This window comes from Manihot esculenta, chromosome 1 (assembly GCF_001659605.2).
Source record: "Manihot esculenta cultivar AM560-2 chromosome 1, M.esculenta_v8, whole genome shotgun sequence".
Taxonomy (NCBI): domain Eukaryota; kingdom Viridiplantae; phylum Streptophyta; class Magnoliopsida; order Malpighiales; family Euphorbiaceae; genus Manihot; species Manihot esculenta.
In genome coordinates this window covers 6,469,644-6,495,474 of record NC_035161.2, presented here as the reverse complement: position 1 = coordinate 6,495,474, position 25,831 = coordinate 6,469,644, and the positions used below count along the sequence as shown (strand labels likewise).

Genomic DNA, 25,831 nt, shown 5'->3' with positions numbered 1-25,831 from the left:
TTCATAAATTAAAAAAATAAATAAATATTTTAGATACAATTAGAAATTAATTGCATAGATTTTTATAATTAAACAAGTTCATTTTAATTTTAATTTTAAAAATATCTGCAATTAATACACGAAAAGAATTTATTTTTAGTAATATTTGAAAGCTTAGATCGAGTATTCAGTCGTTTTAATTTAAAATCGAATCGAATTGAATAAATCGAAAATTATAATTATAATTTTTATTAGAAATTAAATTAAACCAAATCAATCTGATTCGATTTAATTTCGGTTTGATCAATTTAAATTTTTAATAAATTTTTTATTTTTTATATTTTATTTTTAATATTTTAAAATTTAATTAAAATATTTTAATTTTAATATAATATAATTTTATTATATTATTAAAAATAATATATTATTACTAATCCATTCAATTTGATTTTTTTAATTTTTTTTAATTAAAATTAAACCGAATAAAAAAATTAAAATTTTTAAATTTAAAAATTAAATTAAAATAAAAAAAATAAATTTAAATTAATTCAATTGTTTCAATTTTTTCAATTTAAATCTAATTATGATCGCGCCCAGTTCTATCCACTAATCCTCTCTTTCTGCGCCCAAAAAAAAAATAGAAAGGAAAAATAAAAAAAGATTAAAGTAAACAATGGTCAGCCCAAGAGTCAAGACAAGGGTTTTAAGGAGGTTTAAGTCATGGGTGCTGGATACTCTTCATCGACGACGGCGCCGACGATCCCAACCGATTCTCACAAAACCAATTCGTCCTCTGGCGCATCCAACCCCGCCATGATCTCTTTAGATCCGAAAGCACCGGAATCAGCTACTCATGTTCCTCCAAAGGATGAATTGTCAAAAGAAGCCACAAGTTCCTCAATTGGCACCCAAAACTCAGATGAATCAGATCAAGAAACGAAACCCACTGAGGAAGAGGAGGTGGATGAGGAAGAGGAGGGAGAGTGTGGGTTCTGTTTGTTCATGAAAGGGGGTGGATGCAGAGATGCTTTTATAGATTGGGAGAATTGCGTCAAAGAGGCCGACACTAACAAGGATGATGTTGTGGAAAAGTGCTTTGATGCGACATCGGCCTTGAGGAAGTGTATGCAGGCTCACGCCGATTATTACGAGCCTATTTTGCGGGCGGAGAAGGATGCTGAAGAAAAGGTCATGAAGGAATTGGAGAAGGAAAAGGAGTCAGAAGGATCAGAAGCAAAGGTGGCTGAAAAGGAAACTGAAAAAGCTGTGGATTCCAAAGATCCGTCAAGTGGTAAATGAGATGGTTAGGTGATTGTTGATTTTTTTTGGTGGGTTTTCCTTGAAAGCCAAAATCTTTTTCTTTTAATGCTAATTTGAGCTAATTGATGCGATAGAGCGGGTTAGCAATTAATTTTTACTTCCTTAATCGATATTTGTATTGGGTTAATATGAGAAGAAGACAAAATTTAGAACAAATAAGATGTGATGAGTTTCACTTGAATCTACACTGAACAATCATTTTTATGTATGTGATACATTTTTGGCTGAGAGTTATGCTTCAGATTTACTTATTTAATAGAATTCTTTGGTTAATGATCTCTATCAAACTTCTGCTAGTGCCGGTGAATTCACCACTTTTACCATCTAAGACTCTTCTGATTCAGTGGTGATGATGCTTACATGAGAATGATGATACGTTTATGTGTTTATTTGCTAATGAGATAAGATGTGGAAATGTAGTTTCTGAGGAATAATGCTTTTAAATATATAATTTGATTTTAGTGGTAGGATATTCCTCATGAATGCTGACAGTATGGGTATTTAGAGGTGATAAAAACATAACTGCATGAAGTTTTACCTAAAATTAGACTTTGCTTTAGTTCTTTTCCTTTGAGATTCACATCCTGGAATTGATGTCTGGGGAGAAGCTGATTGGTGGGTATTGTTGCAAAGCAGTGACGGACCTAAAAGGTGCTGGTAGGGGCTACCACCTCCTGAAATTTTAATCTTAAGTAAGAGTAGGTTGAGCATGAGTTTGTTTTTAATAGATTACCACGTTTATCCCTCCAGGTTTTTAGTAAAAATTTAAAAAAGTTAATTTTACTTGTTGAGTATATACTTTGGCACCCCCTAAATATAAACGCTGCATTCGTCACTCTTGCAAGAACCAGAAGGTGTGTGGTGGATACTTGTTTCTTTGTGCCTAAAGTGGCTAAAGTCTTTTTTACTGAGATGACTAACTCTATAATGCAGATAGTGTTGGATATCCAATTGCTGCTTTCTACCATTTTTGACATGATCTTTCAAATGGTAGCTACATATGAATAAGGACTGTTAGATTTGTGCTTAGTTCTGTTCTTTTCTTATGCCTTATTTTTTTTTGGCTTTGTTGTTCTAGTTGTTCAAGACTGAAGTGAAAGTTTGATACTTTGATTTTGTCTATCTAGGTTAATTTGCAGTATTTGCTGGTGTGGAAAATATTCATTCTACTGAGTTTTAGAGAATGAAAGTGGTGTGAATGTTTACATTTTTAATTTGAGATGAGAATTTGTGCTGGGAAGAGCGGTGAATTACAGAGAAAGTTGCTGCTTTAGCTTACCGTTTGTTATGTTCATCTTATCACGTGAACCTTTCATCTTATCTTTTCATAACCAAATCCAACAATCGTTTGAAGCTACACTCGCTGTTGAATTTACAGGCACACATGAAAAAGAGGGAAAGTTGAGGGAAATTTAAAGACACTGATTCCTATCAACAATCCTGTGCATCCTGTGAACACCTCTGCCACTTGCATTGCCAAAATCCAATTTCAGTCTCCCCCTCCCCCCTTCCCCAAACCCCTCTTTTCCATCTATTTGTCACAAGATCCTGCGTTTCTAAGCTATGGTCTTGGGGAACTTTTTTCCATGGTCCATAGCGTTAGACTAGATACTATTTTTTTTGTTGAATCAATTCAATTGCAAATACTTGACCTTGATAATGGGGCTTTTTGCAAAATTAGGGGTGGGAGAAAACTTATTTGTGAATTTAGGGTTGGATATAAATTATTTGTGGATTTAGGGTTGGACTGCCAGGTGGCAACCGAAAAAAAAACCTGCCGTCTATTTAATAGGCGCCAGGGCCTGGAGCCATTTAAAATGGCGCCAGGCATTATGTTTTTTTTTTTTAAGAATGGCCTGGCACCACTTAGAGTGGCGCCAGGCCATTCTTTTCTTTTTTTTATTTATTTTTTTATAAAATTATAAAATAATATTATTATATAATTAAAAATTACTCATATTATTTAAAAATGGCGCTAGGCCCTGGCGCCTGTTAAACAGGCGGCAGGTTTTCTTTTCGGGTGTCACTTGGCAGTCCAACCCTAAATCCGCAAATAATTTATCTCCAACTCTAAATCCACAAATAAGTTTTCTCCCGCCCCTAATTTTGCAAAAAGCCCTTGATAATGTTGTTGGAATAACATAATTCTCCCTATTCTAGATTCTTGTTTCAACTAGTTGGAACTTGTATTGGTAATGTCGTCTATTGCTATGGCAATAACCACACTCTTTCTCGTAGATACCATAGAATTAGAACTTAGAGCAGGATAATGCAGCTTTTCCTTGTATCCTTGGTCACATATTACTATGAACATTAGTTCTCAAATACTTGAACCCTTGAAAGTAATTGATTTAAGTTTAGAACTCAACATGAGAGACATGAGGAGGCATTGAACTGTAAGACTGGCAGGCAGGTTCTTGTTTGTTGTATTTGTTATCTGTTATATTTACCCCAAATGCTAAAAGCTTGTTTGGGATTTTTGTTTTGTGAGGACTGCTCACCGTCCTGAAGAGTACACGGATGAAAATATATAGAACTGCAGAAGATAAGCAGAGCTGGAGGAGAGAGGAGGAAAAAGGTGAGGTGAGAATTTGATAGAATTTTCTAGGAAAAATTACTATCATGTCCTTGAGTTTTTAAGAAATTCACTCGTTAAATCTCTATTTCAAATCACTTAATTAAAACTTTCATGTATTTTATAAAACCAAATCGTTCAAGTTTTTTGTCGAAGAAACCATTAATCAATTTATTTTAATCTTAATTAGAGAAAGTAAACTAGTATGAATATTTAAAATTATAGAAATTAAAGGATATATAATTAAAATTGTAGGAACTAAATCATATAAATATTCAAGGCAACTAGTTTTTTTTTTTAATCAGAATGGTTAAACCGTTAAATTTTATAAAATATAGTAAAGTTTGAGTTTAAAATAGGAACTAACCGGTGAATTTTCTAAAAATTCAAAAACTTGCTAGTAATTTATCCAATTTTCTATTAATAATTTCATGGCCTTTTTCTCAATGCATTCTACTGCAGGTTGTGTATTTTGTTGCTTAACCGCTTCTCTTTGAAATTTTTCTTTGCAATTAACTGCACATTTGATCTATTGGCAACTTGAATTCATGATAATATAGAAAAACTTACAGATTTATCATACTAGAAGAGAAATGAATTCTCAAATTTGAAGAGAATCCAGTTCTCAACTTATAATCATAGTTGCCAAACTAGGCACGTCGGTGTCGCAGAGGGGAGGGAATGCAAGAAGAAAGGTGGCAGGCCGGAGCAATCCGTTCAAAATTGAATCAAATTATCAAATCATTAAAATTATAGTAATCGAATCAAATTATCAAATCATTAAAATTATAGTAATCAAATCAATAGAAGAATATAATCAAACTGAGCATTCATAATTCGCTCTCCATGTCGATAAAAGCACAGCTATTCATCTTTGTCATCATCCTCGTCATAGTTGAAAAGCAGCGGTACAGATTTGAATGCATGAAATTTTCCTACATTGTTAAGGTTCTAGTATTTATATAATTTGCAAACAATTTTATTTTCAATAATTTAATTGTGAATTTCGAAATCTATTGCTAATTAATAAAGAATTTCAATCATTTATTAAAATTCATTACTATTGCAGCCGATTTTTATAGTGTTGCATGTACTAATAGGTTCGCTACGAAACGGGACGGCAATGCAGCTTGCTGCAGGTCTTATGGAACTGTCGGATCAAGCGCATTGACCGAAGCCCGGTGAAGAGCAGCCGTAGCTGCAAGGGGACTCGGTCTAGCGTCTCGTAGCTCTGGATTGGGAGGTCACGTTACATCCCATGCCGAGAAGCCTTTGGGAGCGGCAATTGGCAAGCCGAGCATGCTTCGGCATTCTCGATTGAATTTAATTAATATATAATTAAATTTAAAATAATTTAAATTTAAAAAATTAATATTCATAATGAGTTTGAATTTATATATAGACACATGTATTTTTATAAATTATTAATTTGATGTAAAATCAATACTTTTTTAATAATATTTATAATTTTTTTATGTTTCCAATTTTGGAGACATCTGTATGTGCCATTCAAAGTAAAGCAGTCTTCATTCTCTGGCTGAGCCAATCCAAAATCTCCAAGCTTTGCTACCAAGTGTCAATCCTTTCTCCACTTCTACGAGCAAGGTTATCTAGTTTGATATCCTAGTGAATGTAATCAATCCTTAAACGATGTCTCTTGCATAATGCTTATCGTCAGACTCGGGCAATCCAGATTTTGATGATCTAATTTGATGCTCCAAGCTTAGTCCAGATAGAACAGCACTCCAGAAGCAAATTATATATCTTCACATCATCAATCAAGTGAATTCATCTCCATAACAACGAACCACATAAGGACTGGCTGTAAGATCAGAAAGGATTCGTTTCTCATGCTTGAGCGAAGATGATTTGTCCATGGTAGCAGCTTTCACAGCCATCTCAAGAGGTAGATGGGGTTCTTGATTCGTAGGTGTTTGTATTATTGTCTTAGATAGAAAAATATAATCAAATGTCCCTTTGCCAAGCAAACGAACCCTTCCCCAAAAAAGGTCACGTGAGTTTTGAATAGTAAAGTAGAAATCTTCCTTTTCTTCTCGAAGGTATTGCGTCGTTTGATCATGCCGTGCCATTTAACATCATTATTTGGCCTCTTTGAAGCAGAGGAGGGGCAGGAGGAAGATGAAAATATCACCACGAGAGGGATGCAAGACATTTTTGAAGAACACCCAATTACAGGAAGCGTAAGATAAGGGCAGAAAGAGTCTTGAAGCCGAGCCAAAATATGGAAATTTATTATTACCAGTGAACTGACAATTTGACAGTGAAGAGGAATCTTATTCCTAGTAGCTCAAGTTAATAGTTTTTAAATTCCAAGTAGGTCAGTGGCAGGTTCAACGGTTAAATTTGGTTATATTTAAACGTCCAGACGTTTGCATGGTCTTAGTATTCGAAATGTATTCAACGACAACGTTCAGGGTCTGAACGACTTGTCGTTGCTAGCTCTGTTATCGTGATCCTCAGGGCCTTATATCACCAAACGCTGACTCTCCCTGTTATCGGCTTAATCCAACTTCCACTCCCACAGAAAAATGGCTATACTCTTTACTCTCTCGTCCTCCGCTTTCCTTCCTCCTTTAAAACCCATTACGCCCTTCTCTTCTCTTGTCAAGAGCCGCACTCTCCTAGTCAAAAGATCAATTTTTATATCCTCCTCTCTCCAACAATCAACTGAGCCAGCGGTATCTCTGCAGACCTTCTGGAAATGGCTGGGTGACCAAGGCGTTGTATTAAAAAAGTCCCCTGCGAGGCCCGGTGTAGTCCCTGAAGGACTGGGGCTGATAGCAGAGCGAGACATTGCGAAAAATGAGGTGGTTTTAGAGATCCCCAAGAAGCTTTGGATAAACCCAGATGCAGTTGCAGCTTCTGATATTGGAAGTGTTTGTAGTGGACTCAAGCCTTGGGTCTCTGTGGCTCTTTTCTTAATCAGAGAGAAGCTGAAGGAGGATTCTACATGGCGGCCTTATTTGGATATACTTCCTGAGAGTACTAATTCCACAATATATTGGTGGGTCTTGTTTGGCTTTCGTTGTTTAAGCTATTTTCCCCTCTTTTTACGTGTTTTGTCGTTTGTGATTTTGGGGATTGATAAATTGGCTTGGTGATTCCAGTGCAGGTCAGAAGAAGAGCTAGCTGAGCTTCAAGGTTAGTCTTTTAAGCGAGAGTTTGGAAATAAGACTGGACTATGTTCTGGGTATTCTTATTGTTCTCTGGTTATTTAGAGTTCTTGATTTCTTGTAGGATCCCAACTGCTGCGCACAACATTGGGTGCAAAAGAATTTTTGCAGCGGGAATTTCTAAAAGTAGAAGAAGAAGTCCTTGTTCCTCATAAAGAACTCTTTCCTTCCCCTGTAACATTGGATGATTTCATGTGGGCATTTGGGATTCTCAGATCAAGGGCATTTTCTCGTCTTCGTGGGCAAAATCTTGTTCTGATCCCCCTTGCTGACTTGGTAACGTCTTCCATTTGCCTTTTAATTCAATCTTTTTAGCTTCAAACTAAAGTGCCTGTTTAAAGCTTGCTTGACAATTACTTTGTATCATGTTCTGTTTTGCTTGATATGTTAAGGAGATCTTCTCAAGCTTCAACGTCAAGTAGAAGTGGATACTTAAGGGTTTCCTGACAATTATTTTGTACTGTGTTCTGTTTTTCTTGATATATGGAGGAGATCCTTTGGACATAGATGGCCTGAAATTTTTTTCAACAGCCTATTTGATGGAAGCTTCTTTTAGAGATTGATACATTGAAATGGAACCTTCATTGGGCATCCAACTACGCATATATAAATATGTTAAGATTGCAATGTGTGATGTACCAAAAAAAACAAGGGGAAGTGTGATATCAATTTGCAGCCCATGTGCAGCATCTTATGTCAGAAATATAGCAATAAAATGAAGGCTAAGTGCATGCTTGCACACAACATGTATTTTAGCATTTTTGTTTATTAGATACCTCTTTGACTTTAATTTTGACCTAATAAATACTTAAACTTTAAAAAAAATAGTTTTAAACACTTAAATATTTTTAAAAAATTACTTTTAAACACAACTTTAAAACCATGAATTTGGCTGAATTGTGTTTGAAAGTAATATTTTTTTTTTTAAGTTTAGATATTTATCAAGTCATGATTAAAATTGAGATGTCTACTGGTCAAAGTATTAAAGCACATGTGTGTAAGTATGAATTTAGCCATAAGATGAAACAATAGTTGTCCTTCATGTATAGGCCATGTTCACTGATTCATGACTACCTTTCCTCTCATGTCTAATATTCTGCAAACCTGGCTTTTGGATCAGATCAATCACAGTCCTGATATAACAACAGAAGATTATGCATATGAGATTAAAGGAGGTGGTCTTTTCTCCAGAGATATTCTATTTTCGTTGCGGTCACCCATTTCAGTCAAGGCTGGTGAGCAGGTGAAGTATTTTAGCTCTGAAGTTCTAAAGTGCTTCTCCCAAAATATTGTTTTAGCAGTTCTTGCGTAGGTTTGAGTAGTTCTGCTAGATCAACGGCTGTCATGCTTTTTTCCTGCTTGATAGTTGATGTGAACATTGTTCTGAAAATTTTTCAAATGAATAATACTAAAAGAAGCATAAACACAATAAGATTTTTTTTATTTGAAATAAAATAAGATATTTTTATTCAAAAGGGAAAAAAAATTCAGAGTGCAATTAGATACTTGTAAGATAGACTTCAACTTCCATTAGTATTATAAACAGAAATTAGAGGTTTTATGGGTTAGAATAAGCATGCTTCACAAGGAGTCAAGACTTGGGAGAATTAAGCATTTAATGGCTCATAATCATAAACACTTGCTGCTGTGACTTGGCCTTGAAAAATCACTTGTAGAAATAAATCAACTCATGTGCTGGGTTTGTTAAGTTTGTGTATGGCAATTCATTATGACTAAGTTGGAAGGCAGTCTACAGGTTCTGATCCAATATGATTTAAATAAGAGCAATGCTGAGTTGGCTCTAGACTATGGCTTCATAGAAAGAAAGTCTGCCCGCAATGTGTATACCCTGACACTTCAGATATCCGAGTCAGATCCATTTTTTGGAGACAAGCTGGATATTGCTGAAACAAACGGTTTGGGTGAGACTGCAGAGTTTGACATTGTACTAGGCAGTGCTCTTCCACCTGCAATGCTTCCATATTTGCGATTGGTAGCACTTGGGGGTGCTGATGCTTTTCTCCTAGAATCTATTTTCAGAAACACCATCTGGGGCCACCTTGAAATGCCAATAAGCCGTGCTAATGAGGAGCTTATATGTCGAGTGGTCCAAGATGCTTGTAAATCTGCTCTTTCTGGATACCATACCACGATTGAAGAGGTAAAATCATCCACATTACTAGAAGGAATACATTCTCATTCATTGCTGATAGTCTTTTATTAATCCATATTGTCTGTCTTCCCATCCTATGTAAACAAGATTGTCAAATTAAGCTTAAGTCTACCACTATCTCTCAAGTCTACCATTATCTCTTATCTGCAAAGTTGAACATGGAGCTTGAAATTACTTGCTAAGAACTAGTGGTCACCAAAATCTGTATGGGTCCTTTAGGATGGTTAATATACAACATATTTATGATATTCAATCAGTATCATTTACAAGTAGGCAGATTAGCTGTGTTTAACCTTAAGACAGGTTTTTAGTCTTTCCATAAGTCAGCTGTAGGAAGCTGGGCCATATTCATAGTTTGATCACAAATTATTTCCAGCAAAGCTCCATTTTCTACTGTTTTAGAGCATTCTTTAATTAGTATCTTTCACACGATTTTTGGGCCTTCACTGTTCTGCAGCAGCAATGCTTTCTTCACAAGTTATATGCTCGTGGTTATCTAAAAGAAAACCCACATACTGGTTTCAGGATGAAAAGTTAGAAGGGGCAGATCTTAATCCAAGGCTTGAGATTGCAGTAGGAGTAAGAGCAGGGGAAAAGAAGGTGCTGAAGCAAATTGATGAAATTTTCAAGCAGAGAGAATCAGAATTGGATGAGTTAGAGTATTACCAAGAAAGGAGGCTCAGAGAACTTGGGCTAATTGGAGAGCAAGGTGAAATTATCTTCTGGGAGTCCAAATAGAGAAGTTGCATCAAATGTCAAAGAAGTTGAGATCACAAATAAAAACAAAATCAAGTTAAGCACATTGCTATGAGGAGGAAAGAAAAGAGTCCTCTCCTTTATGAGTTGGTTGAGAGAAAAGCAAGGAAGCTCCTGTTTCTGCATTCAATCATGTAACAAGAGTTTTGCTTCATAGTAATGCTCCTGGTTTAAATTTTCATCCTATTCATACCCCTAGATCCAAGATGTTTGTAGGCTGAGCTATATATTCTTAGATTGCTGTATCACGGATGGTAGCTGCCTGTGTACAAGAAATATATTGGCATTTTCCTGCTTGGGCATGAGGCTTCCTTCTGTTAATTTGAATGGGATATGTAATCATTATTCATCCCCTTCCAAATATTTTTCATAATATTTGTTCTGGAAATTACTTCTGGTTCAAATGTATTTAGAAAAATTACAGATGATGATGATGATGATACATTTTTCTTATAAGATTGAGGATCTTGTTCTCATTCAATTTCCATTGGAACTCATGCTCAAAAAATGCCACAACCAGCATTGCCCTAAGTTTGAACATAGAGGCAAACTCCAGGCTGAAATTCCCAGATTCAAACACAACAGCAGTATATAAAATATGTATGAATTAAAGAATATGAATGCTATATGTGTGTTTTCTAAATGTGGAACTACACAAAATCATTAAACAAACTTTTCTTGTTGAATAAATCAAATAAATATATCAACAGAAAAAAAAAATGAACATAACCTTTGACTGCCTAAATGGACACTTCGGGATTCCTTTCTTCTGTTTCTTACAATGCTTTAAGGTGTGTAATGTATGTAAATTCAGTCGTCTGAAGCTCAGCCATGGAAGTCACACGTCTGTGCACCACAGCTTTCGAATAATAAGCGAGTCACTCTCTTCAGTTTTTGATTGGAATTGTGTGGTCACTCTCACTGTATTGAACTTGAGTTATTAGGACCTAGCAAGTCATCACAATTTGTTCTCTCACAAAGGCACTCTTGAGGATTTGCATAAAAATAATCTTCCTCCTTTGGTTTATCTGCTATAACCCTGCGGCGGATTGGCTGTCCCATCCTTTTCTCATGTGCTGCTTGAACAGCAAATGCAAACTCATTCCATGGAAGTGTCCCATTTTGATGCAAATCCAATAATTCAACAAGTCTTTTTCGATCCAGCAGAATCGTCTTTTTAAACCCAAGATACCTACACAAAATCTAATCAGATGCATCTCCAACACGTTCAAATAAAATGGTATCTTTTCCTTGTGAAATAACATGATAATTCACATGCTTTGAGAATGAGATACACACCGGCGGTGACCTTCCACAACCTTTGCCATGTTTCCATCATAAGTGGGTATGAAAGTGTTACTGGCTATTGATACCATGAAATCCAGAGCAGCCATCTGAGAAGAATGATTCTGGAATTGTTGCAGCTCCACTGGATCTAACAGCATTTCCTTTCTGACCTGAAATAACCTTAGAGATTGAGATCTAGAAGAAATAAACTTGACATAAAGCAAGATATAAAAAAATAATAAAAAAACAAACAAAGATGTTGAGTTCACTAACGAAGACATGCATATGCCAAAGTACATTCAAAATATCATGAAAATGGACCCCTTTGATAATATAATAACTGCAAATAGAATAAAATATTTAATGCAAGAGTTGTAAACAACTCACAATATGTGGAAATGCAGCCCTTAATGCTGCAAGTCTCCGTTCACTGCCATATATCTCCCCCGCTGCAATATATATCTGAGTTTCGTTGTCAAAACCCAATGCTTGCAAAACTAATGCCGTCTCTTCAGGTGTCAAAGGACACAAACCTTGTAGTCTCCTCTCTTCAGAAACTATCTCCTTCTCCCTCCACCAAGGGTACGCATACCTGAATGACAAGAGCAAGGCAAAAGATATATACATCTTCTAAAACTAGAACAGTGCACCCACTTTGACCAAAAGTACAGAGTGAAATAATAAAATCAGTAACATGATAATGGATGATACATTGTTCTTGCCTCCACTATGTGCTGATATATGATTTGACACTAACAATGCTAATATCAGCCATTTGATCTTGTAAATTTTCAAACCATCTGGTCATATTACTACAAATTGCACAGATTTTCTCTCCCCAGTTCTAAATTTCCTCGCAGCTATTGACTGAAAGAGCACATTTTTTACAGGCTAACCACCAATATACAGAAAAATGGAGATGGATCATGTGTCAGGTCTTAAATTAGACATCCAAAAACATGTCAATTTTCAAATGTAACAAACCTTAATGTCTTGAGCTCCTCAGCTTCATCCTTGGTGCAGGCATGAGTACAACCAGAGAAAGCCAACATGTCCATCTCATACCTAAGATGCAAGGCCACAAAAGGTCCCCTCTCCTGAAGAATGCGAACCAATTTGTTCCCCAAAGTTTCAATCTGTGGAGTGAACTTCAGTGCCTGAAAATTAACACGGCATCTGAGTTTCTGAAGATTGAGTGAGATCCTATTGTTTGCGAAGCGAGTATCAGTTTTGTTGAAGTGCAACACCTTTGACTTGACAAAAAGTGGTAGAATCTGCATCATTGGATCAAAGCCATTATACTTTTATTGAGAAGGAAGTGAAATGATAACTCACATTCACGCAAGGATTTCATTTTCTCCTTTTCATAATCATTATAAGTCTTAAGAATGTCCCTATTCCCTAGTCCTGTTGATTACAGGTTTCAATTCCAGCAAATTAACTGCATTAGCTTCATGGCACAGAGGATCAACCATTTCTTCTTGGACACTGATCAATGGTGGACAATGATGGAAACTATTGTCTCCATGTTATGGATCCAGGAGTGGAAATCAAGCATTTCAAAGTTTTTTATTATCACTCGTTTATAATGATGTCAATGCTTGATAGTTTCTTCTAGATGGGAACAGTTTTAAAGCCACTGTGCGAACCCACAAGCAACTTAGTTGCATGAAGATAACATTACTAACAATTTTGGCATATCCTACAGAACCTCTCACCTCACCAGGTCCTTGGGAAAAAAATAAAAACCTTGTTTCTGAAGATGGTTATCCCATCCACAGTATCTTAAGTTATTTCGTCAGTCCAATCAAAGGTATTACACAAGAAAGCTGGGTAAGGCAAGCTACTGATAGAACTAAACTGGCCAAACTGAAATTTAAACTCAATATCAAAGAAACTAAGTATGAATTATCAATCACTTGCCTAATCAACTATTTTCTAAAAAATTCTGAAACTCATACATGATCTAAATATCTTTTTAACTAATTCAAATTAGCAGCAAGTATTCTCACCTGTTCTAGGTAATATTTTTCATCTGACCAACTAACTGGGGGCATCTCCAATACTTTGTATCCAGATTTCCTATTAAATCTTTTTGGCACCCTTCTGACGATTCGAACTTCATCTCTTAGCGAGTCAATGAAATGTTTCACATTAAATATGTCTTCAAAGTTACTGCAAAAAATAGCAGTAGTTAAAACTGGAGCACCAAAACATTTCAAGTATGTCAAGAACAACAAATATACCTAGGGTCAGCCCAGAAAGACGTCTTGTCAAGTTCAGGAACAACCAAAGTGAGATTCAAAAGACGAGCAACAGCCACCATGTCACAGATCTAATATGGCAGAGAAGCCCAGTTAATATCCTGAGAAATGATTAGGCAAACAAACAAGAGAAGAACTACAAACCGCAGCACGCATTTGATTCAAGCCCCCATTGCAGGACACCTTAAGATAACCATTACTTGTATAATTTCCTGCAACATTGCACAGTTAGTATCTGATCTACATAGGTGGAAAATAGGTGGACATATATACATACATACATACATATGTGTGCAAGAGACAAGGACCTTTAGTAACCTTCAATATATTAAACCTATAATGCATATGAAAAGCCATTCTTCTCAGTAGTAAGAAACACTTTACAACTCCCTTTTTGCAATTGAAAAGCATTGATAATTCAAAAAAATGTGACCACAGTTCAAGATTCACATGATGAAATCTCATTGGCGAACATTCTGAACCAGGAATTCAAGAACTTCAATCCAGAATCCAGATATCAGGCACAAGTGACGGTTGGAAGTTGCTATGGGACAAATAAGAGTGAATCTTTTGAATCCTATTTATAACACTTGAGAGCTTCCAAGGAAGCAAGGATTCATTCAGTAAGAATATTTTAATTGTAAGAAAACGCCTATGGCAAAAAAAAAATAACCTTTTAATCCTACAATGTCCAATGGAGTGTTGAAAAAATTAAGTTTGAAGAATAACTAAAGATTTGCTGATTCCAAACAATTCCAAAGACATTAATATATTAAAACCAATGTCACAAATTGCAGTGAGATGGACATCCCAAGCTACTTTACAGACAATCATTTTAAGTGACTGGCGTCACCTAATGCGGAAAAAATTTAAAATAAAGAAACTCACTTGCTTGAAGAAGTGGTGGAGGCGGCGGTTGAGCATGGACTTGAGCTGCAATAGGGAACGGCGTGATCTGGGTGATTTTATTGGTAATATTGGTGAAAAAGTGCGGTTGCCATAGCTCCCCAACGGTGACGAGCTGAACCAAAGCAGTCCATAGCAGAATACTGGAGCAAACCCTTATAAACCAAACCTGTACGCGAGTTCTAGCGATCACTGGAGGAGTCCCCGACGCAACCTTCTCGCACCTCACTTGTAAACCCTCAGATCTAACCTCCATTTGTCACCTTCACTCCTCATCATCGCCGCTTCATCCAAATAGATCTCCACATTGATTTACAGATCAAACCCTCCAAGAAAACATCCACATTGATTTAGGGATCAAACCCTCCAAGAAAACATCCACATTTTAGAATTTACCAAAACTTCAAAAACCAAACTTATCAACGATCTTGGAATCAAATATTTGTCCTAAAAGTTTCAATATTTAGAATCCGCTAATAGAAAGAAAGAAATGGAATTTACGAGGTGAGAAATAAAAAATTAAAAGAATTTGAGAAAATGAATGAATCTCACCAACCACGCTCAAACGTCAAGGTGTTTGTTTGTTTAATTTTTTCTTTCCTTATTTTCCTTTCCGGCAAAATTTAATTACGTACTCTTCTTTCTGGAATGGCAAAAACTTTAGGTGCGATTAAATAGGAAAAAAAATTCAAATTATTCTAGCTTCCGTGGAATCTAAAATTCTGAATCTCGCTGAAAATTTTCCAGAGAAAATGCGAAAAGGGGAGTAGGCTGCCTCAATATTGCGACCCTTAACTAAATAACCATTGCTAGCTAGCTCAGTTTTCAGACATCCAACGGCTGAGATTGTCCGTATGATGGTTCTATCTACAATTCAATTTTTATTTTTTTTATCATTAATTTTAATTAAATCCAAACATTTTTCATAATTTAGAGATATTTTCTTATAATAATATTTCATTTTATTAAAAAAAACAAAAATTTTAAATATTTTCAAAAAAAAAATTAATAAAAATTCTCTATCACATGCTAACATAATTTGCTTTGTAATACATATTTTTACAAAATAATTGCTTTTATCAAATTTGAATCTGAAAAAAAAAATCAATTAAAAATAATTTGATCAAATTGATTTTAGACTATCAAAATTATTTTTTAAAGAATAAAATTTTTTAAAAGATTTTATATGATAAGAAAAATAAAATAAAATACAAAAGCTATAACATATCCAAGAGTTGGTGGCATTCGTCAAACATTATTTTTGTCCTAAATTTAAGGTAATGTATAATTTCCCTCAAAAATAAAAATTTCCTGAAAATTTTAATTTTTGAATTTTAATAATAAATTATTAATTGTATACTTAATGTTAAAATTAATATAAAAATAAATAATATTTACTATTAAATAATTTTTATAATACTAAAATATAAAATTAATATCTTATTATTAAAAATAAAAAATTATTATTTTAATCTTTTTTGGTAATAAGTCAATTTGACCCTAAATTTTAAAAAAAAATTGAAATTCAAAAACTTAATTTAAGAATTAAAGATGAAAATGAAAATTATTCTTATTTTTAATTTACTATAATTAAAATATGCTTATTGCTGCGCAATAAAATTTTAAACGTGAAATTCTAAAAAAAAAATAAAATGATATGAATTTTTTCTTTTTTAATTAGAGATCTCGAGTTTAAAATTTAAATATAAAATATTTTTAAAATTTAGAAGAGAGTATTGTGGGATGTTAATAAATTTTGACACAGAACAGTTAGTCTTAAACTTTACAATAAATTTGAACCGGATTTAATTTTTAATATAAAAATTTCACTCTGTTTAAGGATCAATTTTTCATTTCAATTACTTTTTTAAATATTTTTATAATTTTACATATTAAGATTTTTTTTTATTATAAATAGTTTTTCTTTAACTATTTAAAATTTACTTTTTAATTTTTAAATAATTTTAATAAAATTTTTCGATTTTTAATTTATCATTTCTTTTATATCGTTTTAACCAAATTATATTAGTTAAAATTCGCGACGGAATCTAATCTGTTATTTATGAAATTTACTTTGTATCAAACTGAATTAATTAAAGAGTGTATACCAAAACTAATAGTATGGACTATGGGAAGGTGTGGAAAGAAAAGAAAAGGCTCTAAAGGTGGTCATAAGACACAAAAGTGAAATAGAAATTATTTATATTTGAATTTTATCAATTGGGAAACCTAAGGAAACAATTGATTAAAAAGTGTGGTTGATGGATTCAAGGTTTTTCTTCTTGTTTTATTAGTGGGTTTGGTTTCTTGTTTTTGAATGTCACTGTTATCCTTTATGATTTTCTCAATGTCTCTATCACCCTCTGCCCAATTCTCATGATTCTCATGCCTATCAAAAGCTCTATATTGGACTACCATCTTCTTTTTTATAAAGTATTATCAATATTTAACTTGAAAATGGCTGCAATTTGCATCCCACTTTTCAAAATAATTGTTATTTTCCTAAAAGCAAGGAAGAAAAAAGGGAAATTACTACTATGTTGCTAAATCTTTAGAAAATTTATATTTTAACATCACTCAATTAAAATATTTTTATGTATTATAAAATTAAATTTTGTAGTCCTTTTTATTTTAATTTTAATTAATGAGACTAAATAGTATAATTATTTAAAATTATAAAAATTAAATAAAATAAATATTAAGGTGACTAATGAATTTTTTAACATAATGATTAAAGAGTTTGAAATTAGTCAATTAAAAAAATTTTTCATTATAATTCTATTTAATGAAGAGAGACAAATTCTATTGAATTTTAAATTTCTGATTATTATAATTCTATCTAATTTTATTTTTTTCTAAAAAAATTTTTAAAATATTTTTTAGTATTTAATAAAATTTAATATATTTAAAATAAATATAATTAGAAAATTAATAAAAAATTATATTTCTGTAAAAAAAATAAAATAAATAAAAATTATGGAATGAAAAAAATATTATTTTTAAGTTAAGAGCACGATTTAATTCAATTTATAAAAAAAACCTACCATTAAATTTGAGATGGGTCTCAAAGTGTTGAATATTCAAAGAAATTGAAAGGAAAAAATAAGAGGAGAGATTGAGGAAAAAGAATGAAAAATTAGGAAAAGTAGAGAGTTTGTTTAGAAAAATAAATAGTTTATTTACATAAATGTTGTCTTTTTAAATTGGTCAAAATTTTTAAGTATGTATAAATATAAAAATATTATTTTTTAAATTTTTAATATTTTAAAAAAATATTGAAATATCTATACAATTTTAAAAAATTTATTACTTAGTCACTTCACTAAATTTTAACAATTAGATATTATATAAAAGCCTAAAATATTTTAAATACTGAGAGACTACTTAATAAATATTTTTACAAAACTCATAGAGTAACTAATAAATTTTTTCATATAAGGATTAAATAACAAAAACACTTAAGAGATAAAACTAACAGAATGATTAATTAATAATTTTTTAAAATTAAAAATTAATTAATGAGTTTTCTTATAATATAAGGACTAAATAATATTTTTTTTAATAATTGTTAAATTTGAGTCAAGTCTAACTCATCCAAAAACTAATTCAAAGAGAGGAGTAGTCCATCAATTTTTTCTTTCCCAAACCGATGTGAGATTCAACACATCTCTCACATCGAGAACTATACCGTCACATTTATGAGAGGTTCAATATTGGTGATAGATTTTGATACTATGTTAAATTTAGATCAGAACTAGGGGTGAGCAGTATTTGGTTTAAATAAAAAAAATCAACCGAATTGAATTAATTAAAATTTCGGTTTGATTTTTTATTCAATTCGGTTCGGTTCGATTATTAATTTTAGAAATTTCAATTATTTTAATTCAGTCCAATTTTAAATTTTTTAGGGGTATGTCACTTCAACATTGTCATGTCACCTCATGTATTGTCATGTCACCCTATGTATTGTCATATCTCCATGCAAAGTTTAAGAAAATCACTAAATAACAACTTGAAAATTTTTTTATTCAGTTTAAATATTTTTTTCAATTTTTTAAGTATTAAAAATTCAGAAAATCATAAAAAAATATAATTCGTCAGAAAATCACCAAATTTTGTGTGGCACCCTAGAAAAATATAACAAATTAAAAAAAATCAAACCGAACCGATTAGTGATAATAATGTTATTTTCAATAATATGGATAAATTAAATCATATTAAAATAAAATACTAAAAATAAAGTGTAAAAAATAAAAAATTTATTAAAAATTAAAATCGATCAAACCGAATTGAATCGAACCGAATCAGACCAATTTAATTCGATTCAATTTTTAATTAAAATCGATTCGATTTGATTTTCATAAATACTAAAATTTTAATTTTTGATTTATTTAGTTTGATTCAACCGAATCAACTGAATGTAATCAGAATTAACTTACACCAAAAGTTAGCTCGAGAGAGATGAATGCCATAATCCCATATAAAACGCAATTTACCTTTTTCAAAGATTCAACAATATATTATATATTATGCAATGTTACAGTGGAATATACTAACATATAATTTGTTGTCTTATTCATGCAAAACTAGTAATAAATAATTGTATGTAATAAATAAATGCAATAATTTATAGCTTCGCAAATGCAAGTGGGGGTGCCTCTTTTCAACAGAATTTGGAAGCCTATATTAATGACAATACTTAAAAAGGTGATACGTGCTTTTTTTTTTTTTTTTTCTCCAAAGATACATGGCCATGTGAGTATGTTTTAATGTATGCTATCATGAGGAGGGTGTAATCATTTATGGTGAATGTCAAAGAATGGCTAAGCAGCACGGGTTGCAAGGAAAGTTAAAGAGCAAGCCAATAAGAGTAAAATCAAGATAGAAACTATGATCTTGTATAGAATTTATTCAGTAATTTTAAAATATAACAAGACACAAATGACATGGTACTTTAAATTTATTCCATAATTTTTTTTTATTTTGAATGGTTTATGATGACCGCGAGATTTCTTCGTCCAAATCAGAAACGAGGTCCACGATATCGGCCCATTACTCAGACATCTTAGAGCCCTTAGTATGGATAAGGTCAGGTTTATTCAAATGGTAAGGACGGACTCCCTCCTGACGCGCCTCAACCGGGATGGCCCATTCTCCAGTTCCGTAGGGGAGCCCCTCTTCAGCCCAATCTTGTTTCCTTCACTCGGCCCAGTCTGGCCGGCCCAACCAGGAACCCAGAGTAAGATCCATCCGTTCATCTTGCAGACCCGCTCATCCGTGCCCAGGGAGAATCAGAGGCCGTTACGCATGGGGCAGAGATTTGATTCCCTCGTACGTCTGTATCAGCGTGGCAGGGACAGATGGTCTACTGGTACTCGTTCCTTTAGCACGTCATTAGCAGATAAAAAGATACCTATAAAAGGAGAAATACTCTCTTCTAGGGTTAAGTTTTTTCTAAATTTTACAGAGTCCATTGTAAAAACTCTATTTCTCTGGATCTCAGATCATCAGTTTACCTTTATCGATATAATGAAAGTGGAAATGGATGAATCAGTACGATAAACATCATTATCCCTTCCCCTTAATTGAAAGTTAGGCTCATCATTATTACCTTCTTCTTCATTAATTTTATCGCCGACGGTTAAATTTGTGAAAAATTTTTGATTTGAAATGATATTGTAAAAATTTTTTAATTGAAGCAAATCTTGAATGGTTTTTTTTGTACCAATGGTAATGTCAAAGGAATTTTATACTTCAAGCCAATGAATATTGATTTCTCTAGTGTGAATATAATTGGATTCATAATAACCCAACCAATTTTCTAAGTAGAAAGAATAATGAAATTATTAAATAGCATTCTCCAAAATCAAATTGATATTGAAATGCTTTTAATACAACGAACAAGAGTAAATTTAAAAAATTGAAAAAAGTGGATAAGTCATTATTTTCTTTTTTTATTCAAGGAGAAAATTTTTTTTAAAAGTATTTTAACCTTCATCTTTTCTAGAAAGTTCTCTAGCTAACATTTTTGTTTCAATAGAAGATTCCCTTTGCTTCTCTCTCCACTTGATCGTGGGTTGTTTCTCTACCATTTGGTAGAGGAATACAAGTAGTTTTTGAATTTTTTGGTGGCAACATCACTTAATGAGAGAGGCATATTTTTTATTGCTATTTCCCTTTTCTTTTGGTTCATTCTTCTATTTCTGGTTTGTGTGGTTTTAAATTTAGAGATTTTTCTACTTTTATACTCAACGATAATTCTCAAATGGTAGCAGAAAGTAGATAGTTTAAGAAGTAGAAAGGTAAAAGAATTGGTATTACATGCATTTTCTTTTCCTACTATTTATAATGTTTTTAAGATAAATTTTCTGAACTGATGTGAGTGAAACTTGTCCCTCGTTTTAGTAGCCAACCTTCATTGTATTTTTAGGTTCTTCTTTGACCTTGTTCTCTCCTTCAAATTTGAAAACTTTGCTTTATTGTGTGTGTGTTTGTGCCTTTTTCTTTTTTCTTTATTTCTCGAATTATCTCTTTAAGATACTATTATGAAAGATTCTCTTAAATTCGCCAACAACAATGATTAACTTCTATACTCGATTTAATTTGATGGTAAATATATCTAAATAAATCTGAGATCTCAGATTCTACTCTCTAATATTCAATTTCCATTTTGAAAAGATAAAAAAAATAATAATCAACTTTTAATGCGCAAAAAACAGTGACCGCGATTGAGTTTTAGCGAATCGACTTAGGTTAGTTTGGTTATCAAAATTCTTGCTTTTTAAATGAGTTTTTATTTTATTTTATTTTATTTGGGGCTTACAGAACCTTTGAAGTGTGTGTTTTTAAGCCAGAAAAAAGAGAATTAAAAAGTTAAAATGAAAGAATATCCCTTCACCTATATATACATATATGTTTCACAAATTCATCGAGAATTATTATTATTATTATTATTTTTAAAAAAAATTCATCAAGGGGCGACAGGCCAGTGGCATAGTGGTAAATAAAAGGGAAATATTTAGCTATATTCGGGTTTATATTAGCACACAATATCTTATAATTTTGCTGTCTGATCCAATGAAATTGCAACATCTGGCCAGAGACCACGTGCTATTCGTATTCCCATATCTGTCTTCTCTTCCCGTCCCGGAATTCAAACAATCTATAATTTTGCGATTCACTCCTAAGTCTGCGTTTTCAGGTCTCTGTTTTTCCTTGTAAAAAGACAGCGATAATGGCTAGATTTCAGGTTTCTGCTATTGTAATTATAACAATCCTCGGGATTTTGTCGTCTACATCACAATCCGTTCGCTTCGATCTGCAATCTGGCCACACCAAGTGCATCTCAGAGGATATCAGAAGTAATTCCATGACTGTTGGCAAGTATAGCATCGTTAACCCACACGACGGCCAGCCTTTGCCGGAGTCGCACAAGCTTACCGCCAGGGTGGGTGCACGTAGAAGCAAAGAGAAACCCATGTTTTTTGTTTTTGAATTTTTTAATAAATTTTTGGTTTTTTACTGGTGTGTAGGTGACATCGAGCTATGGGAATAGTTATCACTACGCGGATCATGTGGAATCGGGGCAGTTTGCGTTTACGGCGGCGGAGGAAGGGGATTACATGGCGTGTTTCTGGGCGGCGGATCATAAGCCCCAAGTTACGTTGACTGTGGATTTCGATTGGAAGAGTGGTGTAGCTGCTAAAGATTGGACTAATGTTGCCAAGAAAGGATCTATCGATGTAAGTTTCTTAATCTTCCTGTTTTGGTATTCTTCTGATTTTGGATTATGAGAATTAGAGTTGAATAATGATGAAAACAGACGTTGAAGTTGACCTTGCTAAAAATTTTACAGACGTTGAAGTTGATCTACCCAAAAATTTTCTGGGAAAATTTAGCGACTTGTTTGACAGTGGAAAATTTTATAACTATGATTGGTAAAAGTTTAAACTTTAAACAATTTGGAGGATTGGAACTATAAGCTCATTTCATTCTTGAATAAGAACGAGCCCAACAACCTTAGTTCAAAATTCAAATGGCTATGTCGAGATTCATTCAATTTTATTGATTTTGCATGAATTTCAGAAGTATTTGATCTGGTTACTGTTGGACTCTTTCTTATGTAACATCGAGCTTACAGTAGCTTATGGAGCTTATATGATCTAATTACTTTGTAAGAGAAAATCCTAAATGCCATCTAGGAATGTATATGAGCCAAATTAAGGGACAAAATTATTGGATTTCTTCGTGGCTAGATTGGGTTATTAGTTTGAGGAAAGCTTAGGCTGAATTTCACCACCATGGTTGAAGTGTCTTTTTTTTTTTTTGATAAGAGAGATTTTATTAATACCAAGAAAAACTTAACATGGCGATGTACAGCTAAACCCTGAAAACCCCAATACATTCGACCTAAACATCAACATGCTAAGTGAAAAACCTGGAGCTGGAAAACCTTAGTACAAAACAGAATCAAAACAAAGCGAACAGCAAGGTTACAAACAACATAAGCAACCAAAAACAAGAAACCAAACAAACCAGAAACGAAGGAAAGACTGGAAAAGACCACCCAAAGCAAGCTACTATAAAAGCAGCAGAGGTTACAACCAGCATATACAGCAAGGATCCAGCTTAGATCAACAAGCAGCAAACCACAAAGGGAAAACACAGTAGCTGATCAACATGAAAAAACAAATTACAGCCATGCTACGAAATTTTCTCGTCGATGGAGACCTTGCTTTGCAAGAGCATCAGCTGTCCAATTTGCTTCTGTAAAAACATGATTAATGGAAAGAGAAGATAGAAGAATTAGAATTACAATTAGACACAGAAGCTAAATTCGAAGGAAGGTTATCATGAGAAGAGGCCCAAGAAATAACAACAAGAGAGTCAGATTCAAGCAGAATGCCCGATACTGGAGGCCAAACTTCAGGTCTAGAGACCAAAAGGCTCAAAGCTTTCGTAATAGCAAGAAACGCAGCAGTATTAGAGTCTTCAACACCAATGGGACAGGAAAAGATACACAAAACGAAACCATTAGAGTCATGAAGCACACTACCAATAGCTGCTGGTCCAGGCTTGCCTTGCAATGACCCATCCACATTCCACTTAAGCTAGTTGAAGGCAGGCTTTTCCCAAAAAACAGAAGGCCTTGATTTTCCAGAAGCATTTGACCAACGTCTAATGGCATCAGTAGAGGTCAGAAGATTAAGGATGATAGCACATAAATCCTCCTTAGAAACATCTCTGTCATAAAAAATTTTCTCATTTCTAGATAGCCATAGGGACCTCAAAATAGCATAAGCAAGTGCAGACCAAAACTTCGATTGAAGCTTCCCATAAACTCGAGATTTCCATTCAAGCAGAAGCATAAGCACCGAACAAGGTACACAAAAAAGGACACCCCATCAATTTAAGAACCAACTCCAAATAACCCAAGAGTGATGACAAAATTATTTGAAGCATACATCTTAGTAGAGTTGAGTGAATATTGCTCTCCCGGCAATTATTGCTTAGTCTTGGTCCACCATAGACCCAATACACAAGTAAGTGGGTTCATACTTATTTCTTTGTGTATTAGGTTTGTGGTGGACCGGGTTTAGGTAAGTTTTTCCCATTCCTTCTAACTAGTTAAGAAAATAGACAACTCTCTCTCTCTCTCTCTCTCTCTCTACGTGTGTATATATATATATATCCTGATATAATTGAAGGCATTGCATAGGTGATGCTTTTGGGTGGTAAATCTGTTGCTGTGACTAAATGAAGTTTATTTATGAGCTGATTGGATTTGTCCGGGTATAATGAGCTGCTGCCTGTACTGGGGACCTGAGAAACCCATAATATGGGGCAGGAGATTGGCCCTTAACCCAATTAGAATTGGGAACGAGAGATTGCAAAGAATTAGATGTCAAAAGGATGGCCTAGAAAAATATGGTCCTTATTGCTGTACTACTTTAGTAAGGTTCAACTTTCAACCCTTAGAATTTTGCTAGAAATGAGGACAGCAGTTAAATGTCATATAACATGTAAAAGAAAAAGAAAAAAGAAATCTGGACCCAAGAGTGAGTCGTAACACCTGCCTCCCTCTTAATGTATCACCTTTTTGTTATTGATCAGATCTATTTTCCATCTCAACCATTCTCCCCTTGAAACTTTTGATGACTCGATGTTCGAATACTGTATCATCTGTTATCCTATACTTGGATAGATGCTAGGTATCCATCATTGAAGGTTTAAGAAGTAAAAGTCGACTGGAATTATGGACCCATTAATTTGCATTCTTCTGATTAAACCATCTATGAGGAAGCTCTTGCAAACTTAAAGCATATCTGAAGATAACCTACAGGACTTGGCATCCATTTTTTTAATGTATATGATTGACTAATGACAAGCTAGTATAATCTTCGATAAAATAATCAATATGTTTTGTGAATCTTATTGGTTTCAATCAAATTTCAATGATTGGTTTGCCATGCCATAGCAACTTGAATTTGGACGGCGATGAAAAGAAACATATATTGTATTCCTTCTTCCATGAATTCAGAAATTATGCATCAGTTTTGAATTATGAACTGTCTTTAACGGAACATGTAAAGCTTCATATGCATTTGTCTTTATTTTAAATGCCAGGTGATGGAATTAGAGTTGAAGAAGCTGCATGATACTGTTGTCTCTATTCAGGAGGAGATGTATTTTCTCCGTGAAAGGTAAGGGTTTCATATGGTTTCTCAAACAAGGAATGAGAATTTATTATATGGTGTTAATATTCTTGATGCATCTCCAGGGAAGAACAAATGCAAGAGTTGAATCGATCTACTAATTCAAGGATGGGCTGGTTCAGTTTTCTCTCGCTTGTTCTTTGTCTATCAGTGGCAGGCTTGCAAGTATTTCATCTGAAGACCTTTTTCGAGAAAAAGAAGCTAATTTAATTGTAATTTTAACAGTCTAATACAACTTTTCTCTCCTTGTTTTTGCTCAGCAAATGATATATACGTTCACAAGGATAATTTAGATTTACTGGAATTTTGACAGCATTTCACAATTTGTATTCTCAGTGTTTTTCGAGATGCAACAGGCAACAAATCACTGTAATATTCCATGGGCGAAGATAAGTTTCAGTCGTAGAGGTAGCATTTGGAATGGCTATTTGCGTGTTGTACACTTGAAGAGAAAACCCAAGTGCTAAAAATGGTCAGTTTTGTGTTAGGCCTTTGAGCTTAGTAGCCTCTTACATGCAGTAATGAGCCTATAAATAAGGCGCGACTCTTGTTTGAAACCCACATAACAGCACAAAGAAAACTGGAGATTACTCTCAAGTGCTTGGAGATAAACATGCCCAACCTTTTTCATTTGTTTTTCTTCGTAGTGTAGTCTAAAAGGA

General features: G+C 33.5%; 4 protein-coding genes across 5 annotated transcripts; 3 read left to right on the top strand and 1 right to left on the bottom strand.

The window, feature by feature from the left end:
- Positions 1-635: 635 nt before the first annotated feature.
- LOC110620286 lies at positions 636-1,484 on the top strand. The gene has a single exon (XM_021763972.2). It carries the CDS (start codon positions 700-702, stop codon positions 1,276-1,278), a length of 579 nt encoding a protein of 192 aa, XP_021619664.1. The 5' UTR covers positions 636-699; the 3' UTR covers positions 1,279-1,484.
- Positions 1,485-6,210: 4,726 nt separating this feature from the next.
- On the top strand, positions 6,211-10,299 carry LOC110625317 (ribulose-1,5 bisphosphate carboxylase/oxygenase large subunit N-methyltransferase, chloroplastic). Of its 2 annotated transcripts, none has more exons than XM_021770943.2 (6): positions 6,211-6,899; positions 7,008-7,036; positions 7,133-7,344; positions 8,189-8,311; positions 8,825-9,229; positions 9,699-10,299. In XM_021770943.2, the coding sequence occupies exons 1-6, from the start codon at positions 6,424-6,426 to the stop codon at positions 9,777-9,779; spliced, it is 1,326 nt and encodes a 441-aa protein (XP_021626635.1). In that variant the 5' UTR covers positions 6,211-6,423; the 3' UTR covers positions 9,780-10,299. The 2 variants fall into 2 exon arrangements, with proteins under 2 accessions (XP_021626635.1, XP_021626628.1); XM_021770936.2 differs by having other exon boundaries at positions 6,279-6,899; positions 9,767-10,299.
- Positions 10,300-10,663: 364 nt separating this feature from the next.
- Positions 10,664-15,232, bottom strand: LOC110625307 (rhamnogalacturonan I rhamnosyltransferase 1). Its single transcript, XM_021770924.2, has 8 exons — positions 14,437-15,232; positions 13,693-13,760; positions 13,531-13,619; positions 13,297-13,459; positions 12,269-12,558; positions 11,672-11,876; positions 11,297-11,454; positions 10,664-11,189 (listed from the first exon to the last, which is right to left on the bottom strand). The coding sequence occupies exons 1-8, from the start codon at positions 14,708-14,710 to the stop codon at positions 10,916-10,918; spliced, it is 1,521 nt and encodes a 506-aa protein (XP_021626616.1). The 5' UTR covers positions 14,711-15,232; the 3' UTR covers positions 10,664-10,915.
- Positions 15,233-21,595: 6,363 nt separating this feature from the next.
- LOC110626133 (transmembrane emp24 domain-containing protein p24delta9) lies at positions 21,596-25,492 on the top strand. Its single transcript, XM_021771894.2, has 4 exons — positions 21,596-21,901; positions 21,987-22,196; positions 25,081-25,157; positions 25,235-25,492. Exons 1-4 carry the CDS (start codon positions 21,689-21,691, stop codon positions 25,377-25,379), a joined length of 645 nt encoding a protein of 214 aa, XP_021627586.1. The 5' UTR covers positions 21,596-21,688; the 3' UTR covers positions 25,380-25,492.
- The last annotated feature ends 339 nt before the right edge of the window (positions 25,493-25,831 follow it).